Source organism: Rhipicephalus microplus, unplaced genomic scaffold (assembly GCF_043290135.1).
Source record: "Rhipicephalus microplus isolate Deutch F79 unplaced genomic scaffold, USDA_Rmic scaffold_13, whole genome shotgun sequence".
Classification (NCBI taxonomy): domain Eukaryota; kingdom Metazoa; phylum Arthropoda; class Arachnida; order Ixodida; family Ixodidae; genus Rhipicephalus; species Rhipicephalus microplus.
The window spans coordinates 38,930,658-38,943,578 of NW_027464586.1; the positions used below are offsets into that span (position 1 = coordinate 38,930,658).

Here is a 12,921-nt window from a genome sequence, read left to right on the forward strand (position 1 = left end):
TTGGATGTAGCGATCATCAAAATGACGAGAACACACTACACAAGTTTCGTCTAGAACTTTGTCACCTCTTTTGATGTTTCGCGCCCATTCTTGAAGACGAACAGGGTCTGCCGGAGCCCTGAACAGAGACACCTTCTCCTTGAAAGACTTGTACCCGCCTTTGCACAAAGGCACAAAGCACGTTCTTCCTTTTTTTTTTCAGGCATAGTCACACACAATCGCTGCACGAGAATTCACGGCACATATTCGAAACGTAGCGAGAACACGCTTCACCACACAGACAAGTTGCCACCCGACACAACGTTGAAAGGCCCGGCCGGCACGCAAACTGACGCGCCAGTTGCAAGTAGCGCCCCCTAACGCTGAATCCAAATCAATTTCCCAGTCGCCGATGGGGAAGGCGCCTGTTCATGACACTAGGAGAATATTCTAGGCACTCTAAAGCGGCCGAGCCACTATCGCCACATGTCAAGCGCGTCTATGTGAAGTGGCCAATGAACCTTGTACCATGAATCTGGTGTGCTGTAAGTCGCAATGCTATCTTTCTGCGATTGATATTCATTGTTTTTTCGACGGATTGATTCTCTTCAGATCGCGCCCGATCAGAATCAACTGTGGGACGGAAATCACTTTTATTGTGCGACTTGATTGCCGCACCGCTGTGTCACTGATTGGACTTTGTTTAATGGCATTTAGAAGATAAAACGATGCTGGGTCCTTCCAACTGTGAAGAAAGTAAATGAAGGGAACTTGGCTACACGATGTGTTTTATTTCGACAGTAGCTTCCAAAGCCTTCCTGAGTGAGGTGATGGAGATGCTGTGCATGGCCGTCGGCAGGATTCTGTCTGGGGGGGGGGGGGGGGGTCCAAATTTTCACAGCCCCCCATTACGGAACGGGGTCTTTCATAATCATATCATGTTTCTGAGTCGCAACACCTCAAATATTATTGGGGAGTGTTCAAATAGGGGCCCCAAAGCCCTTTGCGTATGCACGGTTTGGGTCACGCAGAGTTTCAGAACAGGGTCTGTGGCGCCTTGGACACTCACTCCAGTCTTGGTCCCTCTTATCTTGGCTGAGAGCCATCACTTGAGTCGGTGCCGTCACGTTTGTCTAACACAAAGATTTTGAGGCAGACAACGGGGCTTCCACTGAATGGGCCTTTTCTGGGTGGGTAGTCTGTGCATGCACGCCAACCCTGGGCAGGTACGTGCTATGACTTTTGGTGGCATCAGAACATGACGACACGTGCGGACCAAGCGACATCTGGTGCTACAAACACGCAAATGTTTGCCCCCAAAGAGAGGTGTGAACACAGGCCTACGAGATTGCCTACCGGCATTCGACAGACAACTTCAGAGTCCAGGAGCCACCAGTTATGATTTCGGCTATCTCCACTTGGGGTGCTGTTCAGACTGGGAAAAGGCCATTCAAGGCCTTTTCATTGGGCCATTCAAGGCCCAATGCAAAACCCAAACACTGTTTGGGTTTTGTGCATGTGCAGTGGCCTCAACACTATTGCTTTGTTTGGGGCCCCTATTTGGAAACTACCTAGTATTATTAATTTTGTTTTTCTCACAACACCGGGCAGTCAACCATGCTGTGCTCTGACTCCTAGTGCAGTTAATGCATGCTTTTTGAAAAAAGCTATAGCTATTGTAAGCTGCTGTAAGCTATACAGAGTGCCTTGACGATGCCAGCCAGCCTTGACGATGCACAGGTCTTGCACTTGCACTCGAGGGATATCTCATATATTCTTTGAATTTTCTTCAGCATATCTTCTGGCTACTTTGGTCTCAAGCACCGCATCAGAGGTTCAGAAGCTCTACAATCTGCCAGAGGAACACATGGGTGCATTCTTTCGTAACAATCCTGAAGCTGCACACAGCTGTATGGAGGAACCTGGGTGCCCATACAAGGTAAGCAGGAAGAACTCCACAGAATCAAAAAGCAAAATTGCAGGCCTGTTGTATAGCTTTCACATGTTACACAAAAAGCATTCGATTTGTAGAAACACAAGGAGCAGTTTTGAGAAAGTTGTGTCAATATCTTGACTGATAGAAATTCCTCCGCCCATATTTACAAAACTGCATAGCTACTTTGCTTTTACACTAGGAAAGTAATGCGATAGACACAGGGATCAGATAAGAAGCACTTGTGTTGTGTTGTTCCCTCTTTGTCCTCGTAGTCTGTGTGGCTTATTGTAACAATTAATACATACCAACTTGCCCAGTTTTCTTGTTCGCTAAGGAGCTACAATATCTTCAATGCGGTTCATATCATGCTTGTTCAAGCAGCGGGAGCGCTAAGGGAAACTAAGTCATAGATCAACTGCTACCAACAAGAAGATGAACACTGCTGCATTGAATTTCTTGAAAACCGACTGGCTCGTAAGGTCCTGCACTAAGGTAAGTGTGCCTGGGAACAAGCTTGTCAAATTACTTAACAGCCTGTTGCAGTTTCTGTGTCAGGAGTACGGCATGTGAAAAAAAGAGCAATGCAGCAACCTTCTAGAACCAGTGGTTCTCGGAAGTATTGTGACAAGATGCCTTCCACAAACTGCTCATGGATGGAGTCGTCCACGGCGACGAAAGAACACGAAGCAGCAAGCTCTCATAAAGCGGCACACACTCTTCACTTCATTGACCTCTAACGTATGGGAATACGGCGTTTCAGAATTTGCATAAACATGACTGAAAATACAAAAATGTAGAAAGAAAAACTTACATACGCTAAACATTTTCATAACATAACTGCTCATGGATGGAGTCGTCCACGGCGACGAAAGAACACGAAGCAGCAAGCTCTCATAAAGCGGCACACACTCTTCACTTCATTGACCTCTAACGTATGGGAATACGGCGTTTCAGAATTTGCATAAACATGACTGAAAATACAAAAATGTAGAAAGAAAAACTTACATACGCTAAACATTTTCATAACTGAACTCTGAAGAGAAAAAATACAGATGAGTACATGGTGTGAAGTGTTAAGTACGTCAGCACAAATACCTGTATACCTAAACAATACAAAGCAAAATAACATAGCGCTTTCATTGGGAAAAGTGGGCAGTCTGTCCGTAAACGTTAACAAACAAGTGATGGCAACGATCTGGTGGGGCATGTTCCAATCTCTAGCGGCGTGGCAGCAAAATGAGGCAGTAAAGGTAGCTATGCACATGCGAGGGCGGCCCACTTGAAAAGTGTGTCGTGTTTAATGAGATGTTCTGCTCTTGTATGGACTTACCTGGCTGCTAAGGGGGTGGCGGAAGCAATCGTTATTTATGACAACATTGCCTGCTGTGACAATATTCTGTGTTAAGGCAGCGGCAGCTTGTTCGTGGGCAGTGGCCAACTTTTTGGCCTAATTGAACTGTGTCACAGTGGAAACCAGGAGGGCAGGTTCAGAGATGGGGGGTGGCAGTGTGCGGAAAATATGCTGTCCAGACCGTAGGGCTTCATCGAGTACGGGGTTCTGTCGAGAGGTCTTCGTCGAGATGCTCCGGAGGCCAAAACAAAGGTTTCAGACATGCTAAGCCATGCTTCCACAAGAATAGGAAAGTAGATTTTTGTGGCATAGTAAGTTTTATTATCTAATGGTATTCCTATTAATGATAATGATGATACACAGGGGGCTATGAACTCGGCTTTTTGCAATGACTTATTTTTTTTAAGCCACTTTTTGTGTGGGAACACAGTTTCGTTTTCTCTTGTTTCGGTTTCGCCACCACCGTCTGGCTACCACAAGCGAACCTGGTATGCTGCTGGAGGGCGCGGCTAATATAAACATCGTCTCGAATCACACCCTGGGTCAAGAGAGAAGACCAAACGCTTCCGAAGAATAAGATGCGCTTGTGGAGCCTTTTACTGCTCAGCCATGTATAGGCAGTAATAAACAGTTAAATCAGTTTAATGTAGTCTGGAAAATTATTCCTCTATTGCCCGCGAGATTGAGCAGAGTCGCCGCCTGGCGGCAACTGGCCGAAACGGTGAAGTGTGGATTGCTCCTTGCGTTGTCTGCTAGCCACGTCGTGTTTCTATGTGCGCGTATATCGTGCACATTCTCAAAGTGTGGTTTGTCCGGTCATGTCAGTGCGAGTGCAACTGTTTCTGCATATGCCTGAAACGACGTACGAAAGCATTTGGTGTTGCTCAGCTGCGAATGCATTGTAATAAGATCGGCGAGTGTAACTTTCCAGAGTGCTGTTTATTCTTGTCGTACTCTCTATTCACCAGAATAATTTCAGAGTGGGGGCTGCTTTCTGTTTTAAGCACGTTGCAAAATGCTTTTGGCATCCTCCCAATTATGAAAACAATTAAATACTGTGTGAATGCAGCATTTTATGGTGACTCGATTGTAAAAAAAAAGGCTCTAGGCCATGCATTTGCACGCTATTGGTAGGTGTACAACTACGGCATTGTAGTTTATCGATCATGCAAGGAGCCTTAGTTGTGTTTATCTGGTCATCGTACCACTACATAGAATTATTACTATCACATAAACTGCGAGACTTTGTTAGTTACACTGTACATAAAACAGTTACCGTGCACAACCGTGTGCTTAGATTTAGGAACGCTTTAAAGAGCTGAGACGTTGAAAATAAATTCAGACGGCATGCCTTATATGTAATGCATAATTTCACTTAAAATTTCATCTTTTTTACATTGTTTTCATCGTTTGTGTGGCATTGTCATAGACTGACTGAAGGCAGTGGTAATTTTTTTTGTCTGAAAAAAAAAAGCATGCTTGTCCCTTTAACCAGGCCTTTGTTGTAGCACCGTCATGCACGTAATCCATCGATGAAACCTCTATAGTGAACACTTGTGTAAGATTTTTACTGGTGCAAGAACATGTGCGTACACGTGGTAAACGGAGTGTAGCATTAAGGGCTGTCAGTCACTAAGCTTCCCGGACTAGACTCATTTACTGTCCTACATTTCATGGTGAACAGAATGAAACAAAAATTATATGCGTATAAGGTGCGAACAATCGTACTGAATGAATCGCACAGATATGCGGGCTCTCTACAATCTTTTTTTCTCCCTTTTTTATAGTATTCAGATGACAAAGATGTGAATAAGTAATTCAGTCATGCTATAGCAGTGCGTAGCAGGCGGAACACAAGCTAACCATGTACAAACAACACAGCAAAGGCATGATTTAGTGGGAAAGTGTGAAGTGAGTCACCCAAGGTGATGATCCGTATAAAAGGCAGAAAGTGCTTTACTCGCGGGTAATGTTAATGTTGCATAGGCGTCACACACCGACTAAGTAGAAAAGAGTGTAGATATTAATAGTTAACTGTAGTCAATGCATTTTATGTGCCGACAATCGGCTCAGACCGCACCTAACGAAGAGGCGCTGCGTGTATTTGTATACGCACCGCCGGCCGCCTATCCACACTTGTGTGGGGACGGTGCTGCCACCGATAGCCCGATTTCGCCGCGAATATAATTGGTAACCCGGAGTTAGAGCAGCAGGTACTTCAGCCCTCGAAAATTCTGTACACCTGGCCACGTCCTCGCAAAACAACAACATCGGTGGTCACTGTGGTGACCACCTATGCTACCTTGACAGAGAGACTGCTCAAAGGGCTGTAATACGCTGTCGTCTCAGCGGTTGCCTTCAAGCTTCCGTGTTTCTGGCTTACAGACCCTGCTCTTTGCTTCACACAAGTCGAGGCCCTGTTTACGACCAGAGGAATTGTATCTCAGGAAACTAAATACCACCAAGTAATTGCAGCCTTAACGCCAACCGAAGCAGCTGAGGTGCGTGACATCATCCTTGCCCCTCCAACCGAGCAGCCATATGATGCATTTAAATGCAAGCTCAACCACCGCACCACCCTCTCCGAGCAGAAGTGCCTGCAACAGCTTCTCACAGCGCAAGACTTGGGGGACTGCAAACTATTGCAGTTACTCCACGGCATGCGCCAGCTCCTGGGAGAGAAGGCGTCAAATATAGATGGCTCGCTCCTCTGTTTCCCCGTTTTTCCAGCGCCTCCCTGCAAATGTTTGCTTGGTTCTTGCGGCAGCCAGTAACTTGCTCCTTGATGACCTCGCTGCTTTCGCTGGCAGGGCGCTGGAAGTAGCGACACCACCAATCTCTGCTTTTGAAGGCTGCGTAAAAGAGAGTTGAGCTTTTCCTGTTACATTGACTGGAAAATCTGCTATGGTGTTACAGTCGCTAAAGGAAGAGGTTCTACGGATTGGGCATGCTCTACAGCATTAAAAGTTTAGGTAAAAAGAGGACCTCGTTCCACTTTACGCAACTGCGCATTATCTCAGTTTTCAGATTCTGGACCAGTTAATTTCCTCCTCCTTGACTAGCTTCAACACTAACTAAGGAGGGAAGATGTTTGAGGTTCGGAATGGGTCCCCTCGATGACTCGAGTGCACGGTGGCAACGCGAAGGAAGAGCCGTAGTCCGGTGAAGAGACGCTTTATTGCAGCCTCAGGCTACTGCACGAGTCCAAGCCCGAACATCCACTCTCTATTTCAGATTCAAACATCCTCTTTTCAACCCTCGGTTGAACAAAGGGTCTTCACCCAAGCCAATCACACGTGTGCGCTCACATTGCCACAACCGATTGCAGAAACACTTTCATAATAGACACTGCATTGGTAAAAACCACGTTACCAAATACAACATGCAAAGTGATAGGTTCTCCGCCTGTGACACTCTCTCCCATGCCAGGCCATGCTGCCTCCGTCGGCAGCCATTCTCACGCTTGAGCCCCGTCAGCTCTCATTAAATGTTGCTTCGTAGAAGCCTCCCTAAGAGTGGTGAGTACACCGTTAGGCTCCGTGCGCTTACCAGGTGTGCATGCGACAGTGAGGCGCCCCGACATCCTAACAGCACTCGGTAATGACGTGCAGCGGGGGAGGTTATGCTCGTCTCCCTGTCGCCACTATGTCTCGGTCAGCCAAGTGGTCGCGTCCCCGTGTCATTCTCAACAGCACGCGTGCATGCCAACAATGGCTGAAACTCAGACGGTGGCGCCCGACCTGCCTTTTGCCCGACGCTTTTCCGAGTAAGCCTTCTCCTTCTAATCCCAAACAGGGGCGGCCTTGACGGCTCCGCTTGCCAACCGTGCGAACGAAGGAGTCTCCTTTCTTTACCGTGCTAGGGGTCTTCCGCATTCGCCTTCACGGAACCGATCGGCTTCGCTAGTTGACGGGTCGGGAACTGGCTACGCGCTCTACATCAGGCGCAGTAATTGCGCTACACCCAACACGCTGGTAATTGGTGCCTCATACTAACTCCTCTCCCCTCAGGAGTGTTACTGGATACTCGCTGTTCAGTAACACAGTAAAATCAGGTTCTCTTCTCGATGTAGAAGAAACCACTTCTCCCCACTCGGCGCCCGAGGCGCACCACCCGTGGTGGTGTAGCAAAGTGGGAAAAGAAACGTACGCCGCTATCCCAATAGCGGCTATTGGTCTGCTGGCCGCTTGACGATGAAGCAGAAGCAACGCTGAAGAAGTTCTAGATGGCTGAGAAAAACTTGTATTTACAGATTTTACAAAACAATGGACATCAATGTTACAAAAAAAAAAGAAAAGAAAAACAACTTGGAAATGAACCGACTTCTGTAGGGCGACCCTACGGGGTTCGGCGGAGCCGATGGTGCCTAACACCGCAAGCTCGGTTCAGAACACCTGGCGGAGCCCCGGGGCCTCTTCTTATCCCTTCCTGGCGCTCCGCCCTTACAACACTCTCGGCAAATAATCACCTGCTTGTCCTTTGATTGGACAGTACATTAAGTAGATAAAAAAAAAAAAAAAAACGCCACGAGGATGCCGCCTTCGTGCACGTGGGACTCATGCACTCTCCCCAAACAACACAACAACCAAAACGTAAATAAAACAAAACTAGAAAAAGCATAGAGGCCAGGGCCAGCTTCGCGGCGCACAATTATCTAGACAGAGCTAGCCGTACTCGGTATTGTGGCCGTAGGGCGACTTCCCTCTGCCACGTCAATTTCTTGACGTCGGGGCTATAATCCTCTTGCCTCTGTGCGCTGTAAGAGGAACCGCTCGCTGACCGCGCATGTTTCTACTTACGAGCTCATTTGCCCGGATAAACGGGGACGCGGTCGAAGCCATGCCCGATTCAACAATAGGCAACCCAGGCGTTGAACGGGCGGCCGTTACCATTTCCTGTGTCGCGAACCCGCTTCTGAGAGCTACTGGACCAAAGCCGGATCGGCAGAAAAGGTCGTCGGCGACTTCAGAGTTTTCGCAACGCGCGCCGCCGATTCTGCAGGCGCGCAAACAGTACGTGGCCGGGCCATAAGCCGAACCGATGCGAGGAGTCACCGCAGTGCGCGGGGTCTCGGAAGAGGCCCGTTGATGCGCCGACTGCCAGTGCCGAGAAACAATTATGGGGCCGTCACAACGACGTTTATAATCTCACCCCATTTGTTGCCCCGGTTGGTTCCCTTTTCCTTGAGTTAATAGTAGCTCGAAACGCTCGACCGTCTCTGGCGTTGAACAAAGCAGGTTAATGTGCTGGTGCCGTGTGTCTGCGCTCGCGGCAAAACCGGTCGGTCGCGCTTCGACCGCTTGTCATTCAAGCAATGCTGGCTGTCCGCGGCCGACATGCCCTCCCAAGCTTGCGCCGCAAAGCAAATAAAAGCAAATAAAAATTGCCGCGCTACCAATTCTTACCGCGGTCCTACAAACACGATACAAAAACAAACAAAAAAAAATGCTCAAAATAATCTCACTCTCGGTGCACGCACATGCGTGAACCGATTATCATTTCCATCTCAACAGGAGAACTTTCGTGTCCTTCTGTGAAATAGACACAGCAACACATATACATAATGCTCTCAAATGGTCCTCCGAAAGAAAACATTCTCGTAATGCACAACACTGAATAACGCATTCAAAATGTTAAGTCCACAGCGCCAGTCAGTTCGCATTAGCTTGTCACAGGGCACACACACCGTGCATAGTCCAGCGGCATATTGTCTTTTAAACTCACAACACCACACGGTCATTGTCCCAACACGGGAGACCCACTTCATGCACCCTCCAGGGCCCGCATAACAGGCTCAAAGAAAGCGACAGACCCAGTGCTATAGGTATATCTTGGTCTCAGCGGATTGCACCAAGAAAAAAAATTATGACAAACTCACTTCACTAACGCTACCTTATTTAATCTACAAAACTATTCTTACACAACACATCTAATACACCTAAAAGCAGTTCTATCACTTCTAGGCAAGCTCGTATCGTAAGAAGCAACTCAACAAGAAGTGCACAACAAACAAGACATTTTCACATCACGCTAGAACTATTAGTCTGTTCGACCCAATTAAACATCACGCATAGCACTTTAACGTGTGATGCAAACTCCTGTACTACAGTCATTCAATTAGTCTGTTCGACCCAATTAAACATCACGCATAGCACTTTAACGTGTGATGCAAACTCCTGTACTACAGTCATTCAATTCACAGAGACTACTTGAGTTGCATTACAACAAAAAAAAACTTGATCATATGAGAAAAGCGTCATCTTGCCACAAAAAGTTACAATCACGGAACCCAGTGATCATCCGAGACGCGAAAGAGCACAAGCAGTTTGGTTCAGCACACCTTCAATACGAACAATTAATTTTTATCATTCAACTGTCGACGCCTCCCGTTGCGACTGTTTCAGTCTATTACTGAAGAATGCGACTGATCGTTGCCATTCCCCTATCGTTTGGGAGAGGCAACCTCTCATTGCCCTTTCCGATGCGTTCGTAGCCAAGCAAAAAGCTTCGCTGGGCTGGTTACCGTCAACTCAGAAATCAACGCGAAGGCCTCTAACTCAATCAAACGCTGCCTGTGCCTTTACGTTTCATGGCAGCGTGTTCAAAACTCTCGAACTGCCATTACCAATTAATAGCCGACTTTTCACTAAAAGCCTTTCACCATGCCACCACTCTTCGGTAACACGCCATACCTAAACACTAAAATAAAGAGGCAAAACTAGTTATTGAAATAACTTCTCTCCGCGGCGATTACATAAAAAATCAGTTTCAAACCTTAAAAAAAACAAACCCAACTAAAATTATCTTCAACTAATCCGGTAGTTCGATTCTACAAAAAACTTACTGCTCCATTTCACACTTCAGTCGCGCACGCGATGGTCCTACTCTGAGTGCTTTTCCTTTTGAACAGGCAACACGCAAGATGTAGAACCCCCTCGTTCTACCGCAGAAACACAATGCTAGCCGCTTTTTATCGCGCTTTCTTGTTTTCTTTTCTGGGCAGTTACCACCGCAAGAGTTGTCAATCACTGACACTTCGTCTCGGCTCGACTCTGACGCCACAGACTGGCGGGGCTCTTTCCTGTGTAATTTCTCCCTGTGATACAGTAACTGTCCATCATTTCCTTTGACATGCCATCCCTCTTTCACCTGACGCTGTGCATCGGCAAGTGACTCATCGCGTTCCTCTTCCCTGTTGCGATAATTTCCACAAAATGGACCAAGCCGCTCGCTGTCCACTTTACATTCCGCAGCAGAATTGCAAAGTTTCAAGTGCGCCTGCTCTGAAAGTGACGCGGACTTAGTCATTTGCAGTTCCCTTGCCCGGCCGTCCAGTCTTTCCACTGCACACTGCACGGCGTTAGCACTAGGGCTAAAACCTCGAGACAAATGCTTAGGCTCTCGCATTAATGAATACTGCTGGGGTCTAACTTCCCCTCTTACACAGATTATCTCCCTCGCATCACCCTCCTTTAGATCATTCAGTGTCTTTTGCCCGAGACGACGAAGACATTCGTAATCTGCGGGAGTAAGTAAAACGGAGACACTCGTAGCCAAGTGATCGGTTACCGTGCATCGCATTTTCACCAGCTCAGTAGCGCTTCCCGACGAGGCTGGAAGTCCGAGGGGTACACACACTAGACGCGCGGCAATGTCTTGCCCAAAAGTGTCAGTTAGCCTTATTGTGCCACTGCTCTCGCACAAAATCTCAGCGGATACCTCATTCTCTCATACCACTGTAACGTCCGCACCTGTGTCAACGCGTGCAAAACAGGACTTGCCTCCCACGAGAATCTCAATCTGCGGATCCCTCATTAGCGAGTTTTGCACAATAGGGGAGTGTCGCGACGGTGCAACTCAACTTTCAAATGGTCGCTTATTATGGGAAGCTACGCATAAAACTTCTGCTGTATTAGCAGCAGTGTCACGTGAAAGCCCGCAATCTCTCTGAAAGTGGCCCCGTTTTCCGCAGCCAACACACGCTCCTGAATTACGGCTGAGATTCGCTCTAGTATATAGTCTGGCTTGCGGCCCATAATTTAAATTATCTGGTTCCGCGCCGCAGTAAGTACCCTGCCTGCTGCTGTTGAAACTTTCTTCGAAATTCGTGGCTAACTCCGCAACATCCTTGGCCTTCAACCAGCCCTTCAATTCCTGCTGAATGACCAGTGAGCAAAGATCACTTGGCATTAACTGCTTTAGCCTGTCCGCTATAAGCAACTCCTGAAGACCTTCAAATGTCTCCACCTCTCTACTTCTCACGTAGTACGCAAACATAGTCTCTAGGTGCGCCGTCACTTGGCTCCAAGACTCGCCTACCTCTTGTTTGATTTCCACGAAGATTCGCCGGTACTCGCTCGGAGTAATCCTCAGCTCCTTCAGCACTCTCGACATTATATCTAAATATGGCATTACCCCACCTTCTGCCTGATTGGCAACGAACGTACGCATATTATCGGTTAAGAATGGCAACAGAATCGTGCCCTGAATTTCCCCAGGAATGCTCAATGCCGCAAAAATAGCGTCCAGGTTCTTGAACCAGCCAGGAATCACCGGCTAACTACTGGGCATGGGCGCTAGGACTGCTTTCGGCTCTTTCGCGTACCGTGCTACACTAGCATGCCGGTTCCGATTTTCCAACTTCTCTTATAAGGCGCGCGATGATCTCATCTTTTCTAGCTCAAGCTTGAGCTTCAGCGCTTCAATTTCAAGCTTCATTTCTCGGGTGCGATCCGATTCACTACTGGTGTCTTCTATCACATCTCTATCTGAGTCCGCCATCTCCCAGAGAGCGCCTTAACACAAGTGCATTCAGTAAAAACAAATTTGGGGGGCCCCGAGAGTGCACAAAGCAGGCCTCACCATGCAGTGATGCGTCGTCCGATGAACTTGACAGTAGGTACTGCGTCGGTCTCGTCACCACCCCTACGTGCAATGACCACTTCCAACGCTGCAGGTCTCCGCCCAATCACTTCTGTCGCTGACTCAGTCTGTCACATCGACTGCCCTGCTGCTCTTCTCCTGAAGCAGCACTCTGCAGCGCTACTCCGGTAAGTCCGTCGCTCAACGACGACCTTTGGCTCTGCTCTCGTTCAGTGACGCGCAGCGCTCTTGCGCTGTCCAACTCAAGGCTTCAATGTTGACCGGCAGGCTCGTACCGAATTTCAATGCTGCTTCTCGCAGCGCACCAGCGGTTCCCGAAGCAGCATGCGTCTTGTCAGCCTCCCGGACATCAGCACCTTCCTCGCAGCGGGCTCTCCACTCCACGTCGACTGCGCCAGTTAATTTTCTCCTCCTCCACTAGCTTCAACACTAGCTTAGGAGGGAAGATGTTTCAGGTTCGGAATGGGTCCCCTCGATGACTCGAGTGCACGGTGGCAGCGCCAAGGAAGAGCCGTAGTCCGGTGAAGAGACGCTTTATTGCAGCTTCAGGCTACTGCCCGAGTCCAAGCCCGAACATCCGCTCTCTATTTCAGATTCAAACATCCTCTTTTCAACCCTCGGTTGAACAAAGGGTCTTCACACAAGCCAATCACCCGTGTGGGCTCGCATTGCCACAACCAATTCCAGAAACACTTTCATAATAGACACTGCATTGGTAAAAACCACATTACCAAATACAATACACAAAGCGATAGGTTTTCCGCCTGTGACA

General features: G+C 48.0%; 1 protein-coding gene across 7 annotated transcripts in view; it reads left to right on the plus strand.

The window, feature by feature from the left end:
* Window positions 1–338: 338 nt before the first annotated feature.
* The window catches only part of LOC119164608 (EGF domain-specific O-linked N-acetylglucosamine transferase), a 387,898-nt gene continuing 375,315 nt past the window's right edge, over window positions 339–12,921 (plus strand). For 2 of the 7 annotated variants that reach the window (XM_075882749.1, XM_075882750.1), the window contains exons 1-2: window positions 368–524; window positions 1,773–1,918. In XM_075882749.1, coding sequence (XP_075738864.1) covers window positions 509–524; window positions 1,773–1,918 — 162 coding nt within the window. In that variant the 5' untranslated portion in view covers window positions 368–508. Of the gene's footprint in view, window positions 525–1,772; window positions 1,919–12,921 lie in introns of all 7 variants that reach the window. The other 5 variants (XM_075882748.1, XM_075882746.1, XM_075882744.1 and 2 more) reach the window with 5 other exon arrangements.